Source organism: Strix aluco, chromosome 13 (assembly GCF_031877795.1).
Source record: "Strix aluco isolate bStrAlu1 chromosome 13, bStrAlu1.hap1, whole genome shotgun sequence".
Lineage (NCBI taxonomy): Eukaryota > Metazoa > Chordata > Aves > Strigiformes > Strigidae > Strix > Strix aluco.
Window position 1 is genome coordinate 19,638,623 of NC_133943.1, and position 14,557 is coordinate 19,653,179.

Below are 14,557 nucleotides of genomic sequence, written 5' to 3' on the forward strand. Positions count from 1 at the left end.
GTCCAAGGGCTGGTTTCATGGCAGTTTTATCTGCCTAGCTGTGTTGGCCTTCCGTCTCTCCCAGGCCACAGCCGATGTCAGCAAACATCACGCTGTTCTTTGATACGGAGATCCCTACTTGGCCTGTTCTTTATTTTAGCTTGGTGGAAGCTAAATACATCCTCCTGCCCTCCTGCAAGTGCAGTGTTGGGGACTGAAGGGACTGAGACACTTTGTTTCAAGCCAGATTAGAGATAGACGTTACCATAAAACAAAAGCACAGCCAGCCTTCAGAAGAGCTCCTCTAGTCTAGACAGCCCCCCCCGAGCTCCCTGCATCCCAGCGCAGCCCTGCAGTTTGTGTTTAAAGCAACTCAAGAGGCTCCAGAAGCCTGTTTAACCCCTGTTGAGTAAATGCTCAGTTACAGAACAAAAGGAGGGATCGCATCGGCGAGATTTTGCTCCCATAAATCAGCAGAATGGGTTAAATCAGGACATGAACCACTCTCTGCAGGCACAGCTCATCTGTTCGAGGGACCTGCAGCAGCAAGGAGCTGTAGTGCTTCAAAAATATGTGTGCTACAAGCCTAGGATGGGACAGACTGACATCTGGAGCTCTGCAACAGCAAAATCGATGCTTTACTGTTATCCTCAGCTCCTAAACCGCCCGTGCCCGGGGACTTGCTCCCTGCCCCGTGTCACCTGCTCTTCTCCAGCTCGGTACCATGATCCCCCCGTACCCATCGGACCACGGCTCAACAGCATCTGCGCTGCACGGACAGTCCCTGGAGCAAACGGGCGAGCAATGCTGTGGGAGGGGGGAGAAAATTCAGTAAATCGCTGCAAAAAAGGTCCTGTAAACGTGCTGTGTCAGCCAGTCCCGCTTCCCTCGGCCGTTGCTGCCGCACGTACCGTGGCTGTAACGTCCAGGCCGAGCGCAGAGCAGCTTTGGGGTTAGCTGGGCTCTGATGAAAAGCACTTTTATAACCGCGATGGTCTGTCACTGCTGGGGGCTGGAGGCGGTCACACACTGTCGGTGTTCCGGTGGGATACAAGCGAACGCCCCGCACAGAGGAGATGAAGGGAGCGCCGCGCCGCTTCTGCTGCTGCTTCTTCTCTTTCACGAGATGAGCAGTTTATTTCAGCCCTGCCCGTCCCGAGCTGGGCCGCCCGGGCCTCCCGGGCCCCGCCACCGCCCCCGGGCCGGGCCCGCCCCGAGGGGAGCGGCCGAGGCGAGCGGGGCGGCGCCTGCGGAGCCACCTCGGCCGCGCGGCGGGGCCCGGCCTCTCTCGGCCCCCGCCGCCACCAGGGACGGCAGCGGCGCTGGCCCGGGCCGCCGCCATGAGGGGAGGTGGGGGTGCCGGGCCGCCTCCCGCCCTGCCCGGCCGCCATGAGGGGAGCTGGAGGTGCCGGGCGGCCTCCCGCCCTGCCGCCATGAAGGGAGGTGGAGGCGCTGGGCCGCCTCCCGCCCTGCCCGGCCGCCATGAGGGCTGGGCACCGGTGCTGGAGGCCTGGGGGGTACCTCACCCCTCCCCAGGGCTCTGGAAGCAGAAAACGCCACGTGAAATAGTCCCCGGTATATTTTTAATTGTTATTAATAGCCGAAAGGCGGTCGTGCGCGGCGTCCCGTGCTAGCTGATAACCTTTGAGGCCCTGGGACCGGAGGGTAATTTGTTCAGGCTGTGCCGTTTAGAAGTAATTTCTCTGCCTATTATTCGGTTTGATTTTTTTTTTTTTCCTTCAGCAAGACAGATCCCAGCTGTTTAGCTCTGTTAATACAGATTTAATTAATTGAATATCTGAAATGATGTTTCTCTTGTGCTCTCTTTAGGGCTTCCAGCTGATAACGCAGCTTAAGCGTGTGTGAAGAATGGCTGTGACTCAGAGGTCTCGGGTGGCAGAGAGCTGTCTGGAAGATACAGCCCTCAGGTAATGGCCCTCACCGGTGGCCTTCGTTTGTGAAACCCCCCGAGTTTTGCGTAGCATGACCCGTGCCAGCGGAGATGTAAAGGAATAACCTGCACATGAGGCCCAGGGAGAGCTCAGGAGCCTTTTGAGGTACGTGGGTGAGGTCTCTCTACAAGGGGAGATGGGCGAAAAGACTGTTGGTTCTGCCATACTGAGTAAACTAAATGGCCTCTGATGGCTTGTGAATGGGCTGTTGTGCCAGCCTGCCATGCTTTGGGTGGAAATAATAACCCGCTTCATCTAGCGAAGCACACAGCACTTGCAGTTGCTGGAGGAAGTCCTGATGAGAGGAGGTGTTGGAAGTGGGGCCTGCATCACCGGAGGGATGTACTTTTGGGCCTCTATTTCCTTCTGTCCTTTAAAAACTCAGTTTTGAGTTGTGTTTCATCCAGTGGTAGTCAGCTAGCCGTTGCTGCTCAGTGCCTGGGATAGTGTTATGCTGCTGGGAGAGAAACGCGCTGCCGAGTCGCTCCTGGCACCGCCAGTGCTGTTCTAGCATTAGATGGTGCCAGGTTTTTGGCAGCGCTCTGCATGCCTGAGAGTGGAGTAACTCCTTCTCGGTGGAGTTAATCCTAGATTGGATGCAGACAATGCACAGTCAGAAAATTTAATAATTCTGTTGCAGACATTTTGTTCAATATTGCATCTTTTATATAAAAATGAAGGTCAGCGTTAAGGGTTGAATTTGGGGTCTTTTACTCCTGTTAACTGTCTTTGTGGTTTTTAATTACACGCAAATGGTTTGCATGTTTTGCTGCAGGTGGGGGCTTGCTGAAGCAGCAGCCCTTGTCAGAAGAAAAGGAATAAGCTGTTGGAGCTGCTGTGAAAATCCCCATTCGAAAAAGATCTGAGAAGATGGGAACTTACAGTCCACAATTTAAATGCAACTACTAGAGAAGTACTTGTAACCTGACACATCAGAGGTGGTTGGGAGCAAGGTTGAACAAAAATGACATATACAATTTGTTAATTGTTAATCCCTTCTCACTGCTTGTTTAAAATGGTAATTTTTTCTGTGACCTCTATTTATTAAACTTCCTTATATTTAAACTTGCTCATTTTGGTTTTCATTATAAGGCTGCGGGGTACAGCAGGATTTGAAAGTCACGTTGAATTCTTGTCTGCGAGAGACTGGAGGGGCAGGAGTGGGGCACAGGGTGCCTGGTGCCCCTCCTGCCACACACCCCTGCTCTCCTCCATAGCCTCTGCTGTAAGGGCAGCTTCCTTTCCTCCGGCACTCTGAAGGTGATCAGATGTTTAAAGTTTTCCACAAAGGAAAGAAGGTCTGGAATTCCTCTTTTTGCTGCGTACACAGCCAGTACAAGTTCACAAGATACCCTTCCCATGCTTCAGTTCCTGACTCGAAAGAACTTTCTCATTACCTCCCTTTCTTGGGTCTGCAGGGAGATGAAGCCCACAAAAGATGGGGGCGTTGGAAAAGGCTGCCCTAGATGTAAATTACATTGAAACTGGTGGGGAGGGGAAAGACAAACATTGCATATTCAAACAAAAATGCTGTTTGAACTCAAAAGTGACTGTAGTTGGAGCAAAGGAGTATATTGCTCTCACCAAGATACCTGACCCATTTGGATTCAGCGCAGTCTTCTGGAGAACCCCGTGTTTGTAAAATAACCCAAACTTAGGAGTTTTTTAGGCTAAACCTTCTGTTTTCAATTTTTAAAAAATGGTTCAATGGTCTTCAGTCACGTTACATTACAATTATCCTGTCATAGATGCTACTGTAGCTACAGTGCTGTCTATACAGAAATTAAACTCCGAAGCATGGGCACGAGCCTGCTGTTGTACGCCGTGCTGTCTGCAGGAGTGTAACAACGTCAATGTGTTTAGGTTGTTAGTGGCTGGGGCCTGTAAACGTGAGGCTTTTGATAAAATACTGGCACACGTTGGATTAGTTCACAAGTTACGGATGGTTTATGTCAAATAGGTGCTTCTGTCATGTAGCTCGTATAAATGAATTACCGTGCTGAATGTTTTCAGGGCTCGTCTAATTTTTAAATGTCCCTGGCACTGTTCAAGTGAGCCCTTCTGCTATCTGAACATTGCTGATCGCTGAATGTGCGTTTGTGATGCTCCACGTGGAAATATTTGTCAAAGTATTCAACATTACTGGGAAAAGGTGTTTTCTTAGTTGAAGTCTATGACAAATACAAAATATAATTTTACTGATCATCTATACGAACAAGTTCTCCCTGCAAAACTAATAACCAGATTTCCTAGGGATTTATGTTGTGTCCAGCAATCTTCCTCTTTCCCAGGAGAGGAGCGATGGGTGCCCTGTGGCTGGCTGCCCTCAGGGTGGGCAGGGGTTTTTGCTTGCTGGCTGCCAAGACACATGCTTGCTGTGTCAGGGGTCTCTGCTTCTGCAGCAGGTGTTTCTGAAATCAGCAAAAAACAAGGAATATAGGCTATACTGTCAACCACGTAAAGCAGGTGCTATGTGGACAATAAATACATGCTGGCTCGCTTATTTTCCTTGAAAAACTGTTTCTGTGATAAAGCTCTGCTCCATTTGTCTCAGGGCTGAACCCAGGACTTGTAGGCCCGGCTGTGCTATAACAAAAAAGGCAGTAGAAAAGGATGGAGAAAGTCTGCTGGCAGCAGTGATTATCCCATCAGAGTGCTTGGGAACTGCTGCAGAGCCCTTAGTGCATGCCTGACGCACCACGCGAGCTCTCCTGAGGCCCCGCAACTCTCGGGCAGCTGGAGAGGTACCACTTTTTCCCCAAACTCACCAGGCTTTGTGCACATAGCGGAAAAGAACAAACATAGGAATGTCATGAACGTTCTCCAGTGATGAGCACAAGTCCAGGCTTAGGGCACCAGAGCTCCGTGCCTTACCACAGCAGCCGTGTTAGCAGGGGAGCGACGGTCAGTGCCGTACGGGTCCTTCTGCAGCACAAATGCAATCAATAAAGGTCAAAACAATTCACCTCGCCGCCACTTTGGTGCCTTGACCAGAGGACAACAAAGGAAATTGAGAGAGAACGCGTGTGGTCCAAGAGGAGCAAAGTACTGGCGTTGAAATAAAGCCAGGGAAATGGAGCAAGACACGCTTTTGTACCTGGGAAATGCTGGTGTGATTTATGATTCTGTTTATTAGCACTGTACATTTTGCAATCTATATATGACTTTTACTGGGCAAAAGCGGCTGGATTGCTTTACATTTATTTCATCAAGGCGCTTTCCTCTGCTTTTACTGCTCTGCAGTACTGGAGCACAGAAGTATTGTTAACTTAGATTTATGAGTTTATTTTTGAGCACTTAATTGTTTTTTATGCTGCGCTTGTTAAGAGAGCTGAATTTCTTGTGGTTGTTCTCAGAACTTTCATATTATTTCAACATGTATTTTGTACCAATTCCCTGTTTTCTTCAAAGAACTTCTGTGTTATTGTTTCATCGTGCTCTCCAGCCACATATAGAGAAGAAAAATCAGCCTGTGATGAATTAAAAAGGCGGATTTTTCCTTTCCCTTGGAGACTAAATTCAGCTACACACCCTCACCTTTGTAAAGCTTCTGGAACGTAGCAGCTTCCAAGATGATGGAGAGACTGGTTCTTTTGCCACAAAATTAAATTGGGAAGAAATATATTGACTATGAAGGGATTTCAAATCGTAGATAGTATTTGCCCGATTGTATGAGTACTACTTTGCCCATAAAATCAACCAATTTAAGGATAGCATAGGAAAAGTGAACTTTCCTCATTCCAGCGCAAGGTGGCAATATTGGCTTAGATGAAAAGGAAAGCCTGGCACATAAGCTGTAGGGTTTTTTTACCAGAATCTTCTAATGAACTTAATAGGCATCGAGAGCCCGTTGTCTTAAATATTTTAGAGATGGTAACATCTTCATGCTGCTGAGGAGAGCAGTCCTTAGGCTTGAGCTGACAGAGCATGGCCGCTCTGGCTGCCAGGAGCCCGGCCTAGGGACCTGCAGGGACTATGAGTGTCTGCCCTATTACAAAGGTAACAATGCTGTGAGGGTTAGAAGAGCCAAGTGGCAGCGAGGAACCCTTATTATCTTGGGCAAATACATGCCAAAGCGGTTGGCTAGCGTTAGCCCTTCCTCTGTTTCCAGTCATGGAAAGCCGGCGAGGCAGTGGCCAGCGTGGGCCCTGAGGGGAGCCCTGGCTCTGTCTGAGGAGGGTTTCCCTCTGCTGGGGCCGGGGACGCGTTTCCTCCTGTGGGACCGTGGGGTTCAGAGGGCACCGACGCCGGGACTGTCCCTCTGGTTGTCACCCCGCGCCGCTCCGGCAGTGGCGGGCGGGAGGCGCCGAGGGCGGCCGCGAACCCGCGGCCCCGCCATCCCCCGCCTCCCCCAGCGCCGGCCGGGGGGTGGGGCCAGGCGGGCGCCGCCGAGCCCCGCCCCCGCGCGCCTTCCCATCCGCCCCCGCGGGAGCGCGCGGACAATGAGCTGGGGGCGAGCGGCGGCCCGGCGCCGCGCAGCGCGGCCGGACTCTCGCGATACCTGGGTGAGCGGCGCCCACCTCTCGCGAGAACCGGGCCGGCGGCGCCTCCTTCTCCCTCCCCCCCCGGCCACATCCACACACGGAGGGCGGGGCGGGCGGCCGTCACCAGCGAGCGGAGCGGCCCGGAGCGGAGGCGAGCGGCGCGGCGCGGAGCGGAGCGGGGCGGCCGCCGTTGGGCACGTGAGCGGGCGGGCAGCGGGCGGGCGGTGCTCTCGCGAGCGCGGCGAGACGTGCGCGGGGCTCGCGCAGCCGCCTCCCTCCCTCAGTCCCTCCGTCCCTCCCCTCCCCCGCCGCTGGTGCGACAGCGAACGGGCGGCGCCGCCGCGCTCCCTTCCCGCCGCCCCCGGCCCGCAGGTAGGAGCGGCGCTGCGGCCGCCCCCGGCCCGCCGCCATGTTGGGAACCGGCGCTGGCGGCCGCCGCTCCGCGAGGAGGGGGGGGGGCGGGGAGCGGCCGTTAGGAGCGGCCGCGAGGAGGGGGGGGGGCGGGGAGCGGCCGTTAGGAGCGGCCGCGAGGAGGTGGGGGGGGGGAGCGGGGCTGGCGCGCGGCGGCAGCGCGCATGCGGGAGCGGCGGGCCCGGTCGGGCCGGTGCCGCGGCCCCGCCGCTGCCTCCCGGGCCGCCTGCAGCGGCAGCCGGCGCCCCCGCCCGCCACTTGGCGGTACTGCGGCCGGGCCGGGCCGCGCGGCCTCCGGCGGGCCCGAACAAAGCCCCGCGGCCCGGCCCCCCGCGGCTCTCCTTGCTGCGGCGCCTCCGGCCGCTCGCCGGGAAAGGCCGGCCCGGGCGGCGGTGCCGGGCTGCCCGGCCCGTGCTGTCGGGGGCCGTTCCCCTGGGCGCTGCCCGGCGCTTGGTGAGGGTAGGGCGGGGGGTTTCGGCACGTAAAACGTGTTTTCAGGGGTGACCCCAGCTAAAACCACGCTCTGCCCGCTGATTGAAACTTCACCGGAGCGCCCTGCTAGCGCTTCTGGTTCCGGCTGAGGCCTCAGACTTGGTCGCTCTCCTCCCCAGCCCCCCAGAACGTCCGCTCGGAAGCTGAACAGCATGTCAGTGACGTGCCTTAACGGCTCTGAAGGCCGTTACTCTCAAAAACTGCTGGTTCTGATGTTTATCTGGCATTAAGAATTAATGAATTGAGCATTAAGAATACTGACAGCATCTGTTTTACGACTCTTTCTACTCAGTTTCACTTTCATATAATTTAGGCTGTGGTTATAAATCATGCTGCAGGGATGTGGGTTTTTTCCTCCTATATTGGATTAATAATGTCTTATATTTTTTTATGTACCTGTTTTGTTTCCAGAGTCAAAGTAATGAGCCATAAGGTTCACCTATGCTGAAAATAAGCAGAAGTTAAAGAGAACTTTCTGGGAACCCGAAGAACTGCTTTGTTCTGATAAATGAAGCATTTATGCTGTAGAAAGAAAGCTGAAAAATCCTCATTTTAAATGTGTAGCTTTTTTCCTTTCCATAAAGCATACCTTTGGGAAAAAAGTATCTGATACTGTTTTAAATAATTGAATAGTCTTTATTCTTTTTACTCAACCTTAAATTCTTCAGGTTTTTTGAACTATCATGGAGTAGGTGGTCCTGACTTCTTAGAGTAGGATAAGCAGGGAGCAGCTCAAGTTGAAAACATGTCTCTTAAAACGGTCTGTGTAGTTTTCATGCTTCTGAAAACAAAAAGGGAGCTTTTTCTGATACTACTTTATAAAGAATCTGTTGATCCAGTTGTTCGGTCTTTCTGAACTTTGAAACGTGTTAATACATTGAAAACTTTAATATATTAAATCACTTTTTTTAATGTAGTGTAGCATATATTAACATTTTTAATTTATTGCTGAGAAATTAGTGAACTTCTGTCGTGAATTTTATTCAAAAGGACTTTAAATATTTCTTTACTGAATTACATGGAATAATTAAATTTGAGTGAGCCTTGTACATGTGTTTGTTCAGTAGTAACCCAATATTTGTACTTCTACGTTGTGCACTAGGTAAGGATATGAAATCTGAAAAACAAATTCAGAAATTCTGATTGCTTCTTAATAATTCTGGTGAGGCTTGCAATGTCATGAGTCTTTTTTGTGTGTTTGTTCTAGAGAAGCTATGTGAAGTTACTGTGTATTGAAAGCTTCAGTTTTCAGCAGTTTGTATGTACCTAGGTGTTATATACATCCCAGCACTAAATGATGGGAAGTATAACCAAGAGAAATTCCTAAATACATCCTTAAAACGTGAATATCCATGTTTCTAAATGTAAAAACTAAAAACCAATTAAGGGAGGAGGGAAGAAGAGTCAGTCTTTGAGGCTCCGAACTGAATTAAAGATCCATGGTATTATGGTCCATACATGAAATATGATCACCACCTGGTTTATTCAGGACTACACTTAAATAAAAATGCTCATTAATTTGGTGGGAAATAAAGAAATAAATATTGCCTATTGTCCTTCTTTGTGACTTGCACACATCTCTGAGGGTTTTGGTGAATGCAAAGATACTTTGTAGTCTGATACCTGAGAGTATTCAGGGTAGCTCAGCAAATCTGAGGGAGAAGCTGTTGTAAGCAAAGCTGCAACGAAATTATGTCCATTCAGTTTGTTTGTTAATTTATGAGTGTTATTTTTGTAGCCTCTCTGCTGCTTGCATTCTTCCTCAGTGCTCTAAGTCAAGTCTTGAAAACAAAAGCAAATACCTCATAATATTTCTGAACTAATTTATTTTGCAAGTGTTTAAGTACCATGTTGTATAGTCATAACTTAAACAAGAGAGTTTTTATTTTGAGCACTAAAACAGTCAAACAGTCCCTTGATTCTTCTCTGCAACTCAAATACGTCTCAACAACCTCATGCAACATTTCATCTGGGAAAGAATGAGATTTTATCCCAGCTCTGGAAATGCCTAGAGGCAGACTTACGTTCAGAAGGCTTTTTAATCACTTACCAGATCAGAATACAGAAGTGTTCTGTTTTGGGGCTTTTTTTTAAAAAAAAAAAAAGGTAAAATTGGTTCTCTGTTACAGTGATTAACTCTCTGATTTGGTCTGTCTTTGGATCACTTTATGTAAGACGTATTTATTTTTTTAAAAATAATTATGGTATGTTCTGTGGGTTTTGCCACAGCTTTGGTGCCCGTGAGGCTGTTCATCTCCGGAACTGATGTGAGTGAATAGTGATTGTCTCCTCACTTTGTCGTTATTACCAGAGCTTCCAGTCTAAGATCCTACATCATTCTGCAATGACTTTGGTTTTGGCAGATCCCTTCTGTCGAACCAAGTCTTAATGGCTTCATGGAGCTTTTCGTAGGTGCTGGAAGCTGTGTGCATCCATCTTATTGTAGAGTTGGAGCTCTGAAAGTAGTGACAAAGAGTGGACTTACAGGTAGTAGGAAGGAGTGCATGGAAGACATAGAGGTAATCGTGTGTTTACGGAGCGGTCAGTACACGTGAAGGCAGTTACTCTATGTTCTGGGCTGTTTATATTTCCCCTCTCTAAAAATGCACATTTTTCTTGCCTGCTCCACTCTTCCTGTACTGTTCCTTGGACCCTTTTTTCACTCTTGTTTCTGTTAAGGAACAAATGCACTTTTTCCCATGCACTTCTTACCAAAAAAAGATGCTTGTTTTTTTGTTAAATGACCAGAAATGGAAATCGGTGTCTTTTACAGTGCTCTTTTCTGCATTCAGATGTTGAAAACTGTAAGTTCTCTTAAGGTTCTTAATTGCTAAAGTGGTCATTTTAATTCCCCATTTATAAACAAGTCTTTTTCATATGTAACACTTCACTGTTCTGAACAGTAACTTCAGATCTCAAGGTTATCATGTGCTTCTCTGATCAAGCAAGTCACTGAGATGAAGCTGAACATAATCCTAAGAAACGAAACTCTTCCAGTAGTTCTGCAAGCCCTGAAACAGGTTGTCTGATCTGCGCACAAAAAACTGCATGCATCCAGTGTGCCAGGTGCTGCTTAAATTTTTGAGGTCATGACCTTTGAAGATCAGTTGAACAGACGAGTTGTTTTCTTGTGTGTGAAACAGCAATATTAAATAACCACTCTGAATACTGGTACCTGAAATGGATGATAGTCTGTGTTTGTCTCTATCTAAGGCTGCTAGACAATTCCTCCTTTGCTTTTGGAACAACTGGCCTTTTCTGTATTGTCCAAGGCAAAGTAGTCCCGTAGATTTCAAATCCATTACGCTTGGTCATTCAGCAGCTAGATAACATCTGCTTCTAATTTCCTTGCAAATTCTTGTTTTTACTACTGTTAATTCTCAGAGCAACATGGGGAGCTGCCTGTCTGAATTTGTCACTTGAACTTCCAGATCTCTTCTGTTGATAACCTTTTTTGCCATGATGTGTTGGAGACGGTTTTGCCAAGAAGCATATGAATTCTTCTATAGCAGAATAGATTGCTGCAAAAGGGAGTGCTGCACTGAGTGTAACGCATCAGGGAGGAGAAAAATCTGTAGGTTTTTATTCAAAGAGCAAGGATTGTGCATGTGTAAGTTCTTTGAGACTTTTTTCCCAAAGGTCTTCAAAAACTGTGTTACAAACTGAGGGCGTGTTTTTCAGTTTGCAGATTATTTCATGTTTTTACCATAATTGAGTTAATTTTATTACATTCAATGTGTTTTGAGTCATTTTGTTTTTGAAGTGAAAGTGAAACTGACTAGAAGGGGAAAACATTTTTCATTTTTGAGACTTTTCTATAAATAGTGGAAGAGGAATGGGTAAAAAAATGAGTCGTTCTAAGAACAAGAATATTAAAGCTATAATATATATGCACAGTTTAAAAAAAAAGGAATAGGGAGCTAGGTAATTATTTTCAGCCTGCTGTTTCATAAATGGTAGTAATTGAAGGTTATGTTCAGCATGATCAGTGTATCCCAAGAATTCACCGAATCAAACTGTTTTCAGGAACAAAACTAATATTTATGTGGAGCAAGAGTTCTATAAGTTTTATTGAAAGGAGTTTATAATCAGTTTTACACAAAAAGAAAAACCTTCTATAGTGTTTGAAAATCAGCCTCACTTTGGCCTTTATTTGTTAGCAGTGTATTCTGTAGGATTCAAATTTCTTATTTTTGTTGTCTGCCTTTACAGAAAGCTCTTTTGCAACTTGTAGATATAAAAAGTTTTTTTTCATTGTCCACATTTGTCTGGAAATCTAGTAACATTTTGACTTTCAACTTATTTCAAGATTGCTTTATATTACATATTTCCAAATCTTAATATGACCAAATTTCTGTCCACAGATCTTAAAAATATATCTCTGAAAGCCTGTCTGTTCCCATTATAGCTGAAATTACATGAATAACAATTAGCATAACACTTTCAACTTTGCTAAATCATGTCTGGATCTTTAGACAGCTTTGTTCAGTCATACTCATCTTGTTGCTGTGACTCAGTTGATGGCACACTCGCTGAAAAGCTGGCATTGGTCCCTGGGAACCTGTCTCTATCAGATACTGACATGAAATCTCTCGGAAGTGATCAACGCAAGAAATGCTTAGAATTACATATTAAACCTGACCATGTGGAAGTTAAACATTCTTTGGTATGATTTTTAGAGCTCTTCCCCCATCTTGTTTTGTTGTTGTCTTCATCAGCTCTTAAAGAATGGGCATGGTTAGGAATAGAGTGCCACAGCATGTAAAATGACAGTGATGCAATAGTGATATTTGAGGATAACTCATAAACTTAGTTTTTGTAAGTATTCCACTCGAATACCTAATGAGGTGTAGGGCAGTTTACTGGCTAGCCCACCAGCTGCCAACGTCATATTCTGTTTTCATCATACAGGTGTCTTACTGTCCCACATCATGCTTTTTCATAAGATTGTCCCTCTTTGTTTTTTGTCTTGTGTCCATCCGTTGTGTTCCCCCCCCCCCCATCTTTCCTGTTTTTTCTGTTTCCCTTTGCTGCTTTCTTTTAGGAGCATTTGCAGCAGCAGGGTATGGTTATGTAAAACCTCCATGTGTATGTGGGGCCAAAGCATGGCATGTAATCAGGTTCTCTGCAGCCCAGGTCTGTGCCAGACTGCGATGTGATGGGTTTTGTTCTCTGCTAATCTCTCCAGAGCAGTGGACAATGAGCTGCCAATTGAAAATTGTGACAAGAGGATTAGTGAGCATCTGTTCAAAGAGAAAGGGTATTTTTGAAGAGTGGAGAACTTTCCTGATTTAGTGAAAACTTGAATAGTGCAGGTCCTTGCATTAACAGCAGGACTCACAGAGCCTTTCCTGACCATGTGGTTGTCTGCTGAATCACTGTCAGGGTCTGGTTTGTAAAGCCCTCCGGAATATCTGATTTTATGAAGAACCTAGTAAGTTCAGTTTCAAACCATTCTGTAAGTGTGTAAATGAAATGGAAGGAAATTTATCTGTAAAAATGGAAGGAGTAAGGATTAACTTGTAAAACTGTCATAAAGTACTTTGAAGGTTACTGCATGTATGTAAGATGAAACATGGTACCCAGGTGAATATTAGTGTTTCTCTCATGTTCATTGTGGATTTTTTCAATATAGCTCTTAAATTCTTTCTGTTCAGGTGTTCTTTAGTGTGGTCAGCCTGTCCTGGATATCTCACTTAGAATTTGCCTCGTCTGCTCTCCCTATATTCTTGTTTTACTGTTTTTGTCTGAAGCTTTCTGCAGTGCTTTTCTGTCTTCTGCCTCAGATACTTTTAAACTTATTTTCATCCCCACGTTTCTCAATCTCTTATTCTTAACCAAATGTTTCACAATTAAGCTTGCTTTAAGTGACTCCAACATATGTGGATTTCAAAAGCACAGCTGAAATACGAGTTCAGATGTACTGATAACAGAATATGTAGCAAACTGTATAAAGCAGTGACGTTTCAATGATGGAATTCTGTGTGGGTTTTGTGTCCTTTATGTATCTCTCATAGAATCCATTATTTTTCTACATAAATGCATAATTTTGTAACACACTGCTACCAAGAAAGAAAACCCAAGTGCTTTTCAACTTGAAGTAGAAAAAACTTTATGCCCTGTTGAAACAGGGCTCTGGATTGAGTAGGAAGTTGGGATAGAGACATGCTCATAACCTTGACCTTTTTTCTTCTATTTCCAGTACAAGAGAAATTGCCTTCTGCAGAACTGGTCTCTTCAAGGAAAAATCCTTGCTTTCATTTTGTCCTTTCCATTCCTCCCCAAATGTACCTGTTCTCTTAGAAGCCGATTTCATCTGGAACTATGCAATTTGTGCCTGTTTCTTTTTCAAGTGATTATATGTTTTATGTGCATCTGAGTGGCAGTGCTGGAGAAGCAAAACTGCTCTGCAGAGATTTGAAAGGGATTTACCGCATCAGGGACCCAAGAACAGCGTATTCCTGGTGGAATGTTTTCTGTGTGCTGAATTGCTTTAAATTTTGTGTATCTATCCCAAGGCTGAAAGAGTATGGGGAGAAGTATTACAGTTTATTTCTGCTCTGCGCTAAAAAAGAATATTTTATGAAATATATCCATTGCACTATAAAATATACTGTGGATATTGATACTTTGTTTAGTTAAAAGGTGAAGAACCATTGAACCAAATATTTAAATGGAAGGTTAGTATGTTAGTGGGACATGGGGCGCATATCTATCTCTTACAAGTATTGGTTTAGGATCTTTAACTACCACATGTGGTCATGGTATCAAAGTGTCAGGCCTGAACCAAGGGAGAAGCAGTTTGCTGGTAAGAGACACGGACGCCGCTGTGGTACAGGGCTGGCTGGGGGCGCAGTGCCATCTCCTGACTCACCTAGGGTCTCTTTCTGCAGGAGCAGGGTTTTCCTTGGGTCTCCCATCCCAGTACTAAGCCTGACCTTGTTTAGCTTGAGGTCTGCGAGTACAGGCTGATGTCAAGGCTGCAGTATAACAGAATAAAGAATCACTTCCTAAGTGCTGTTACCCCTATAATTGCAATTTGAGCAAGAGGTCTTGTTTACTTCCTGCAAAATTTAAAACTTATTTTTCTTGTTCACATCTGTCTTCACATCGGTAATTTGAATTTTACTGCATAAAGATTGAATATTATGTTTGGTCTCATTTACCAGATCTTACAGCAGAAACTTTTTGCCCAAACTTCAGTTACTTTTAACTTCCTCTCGTCCTATTCTATGGTGG

General features: G+C 46.3%; 1 protein-coding gene, 1 long non-coding RNA gene and 1 other non-coding gene across 11 annotated transcripts in view; all 3 read left to right on the forward strand.

The window, feature by feature from the left end:
• Window positions 1-1,253: 1,253 nt before the first annotated feature.
• LOC141929413 (uncharacterized) lies at window positions 1,254-2,996 on the forward strand. Its single transcript, XR_012625017.1, has 3 exons — window positions 1,254-1,554; window positions 1,810-2,036; window positions 2,707-2,996. It is a non-coding gene; the product is annotated as an uncharacterized LOC141929413 (long non-coding RNA).
• Window positions 2,334-2,538, forward strand: LOC141929542 (small nucleolar RNA SNORA74). The gene has a single exon (XR_012625056.1). It is a non-coding gene; the product is annotated as a small nucleolar RNA SNORA74 (small nucleolar RNA).
• A 3,367-nt stretch (window positions 2,997-6,363) lies between the features above and the next one.
• The window catches only part of MATR3 (matrin 3), a 28,197-nt gene continuing 20,003 nt past the window's right edge, over window positions 6,364-14,557 (forward strand). For 2 of the 9 annotated variants that reach the window (XM_074838813.1, XM_074838818.1), the window contains exon 1: window positions 6,565-6,787. Coding sequence is in view for 1 of the 9 variants with exons in the window: in XM_074838819.1 (XP_074694920.1) it covers window positions 6,374-6,436 (63 nt within the window). In the remaining 8 variants the exon portion in view is untranslated. Of the gene's footprint in view, window positions 6,437-6,503; window positions 6,788-14,557 lie in introns of those variants that run through there. The other 7 variants (XM_074838819.1, XM_074838817.1, XM_074838814.1 and 4 more) reach the window with 7 other exon arrangements.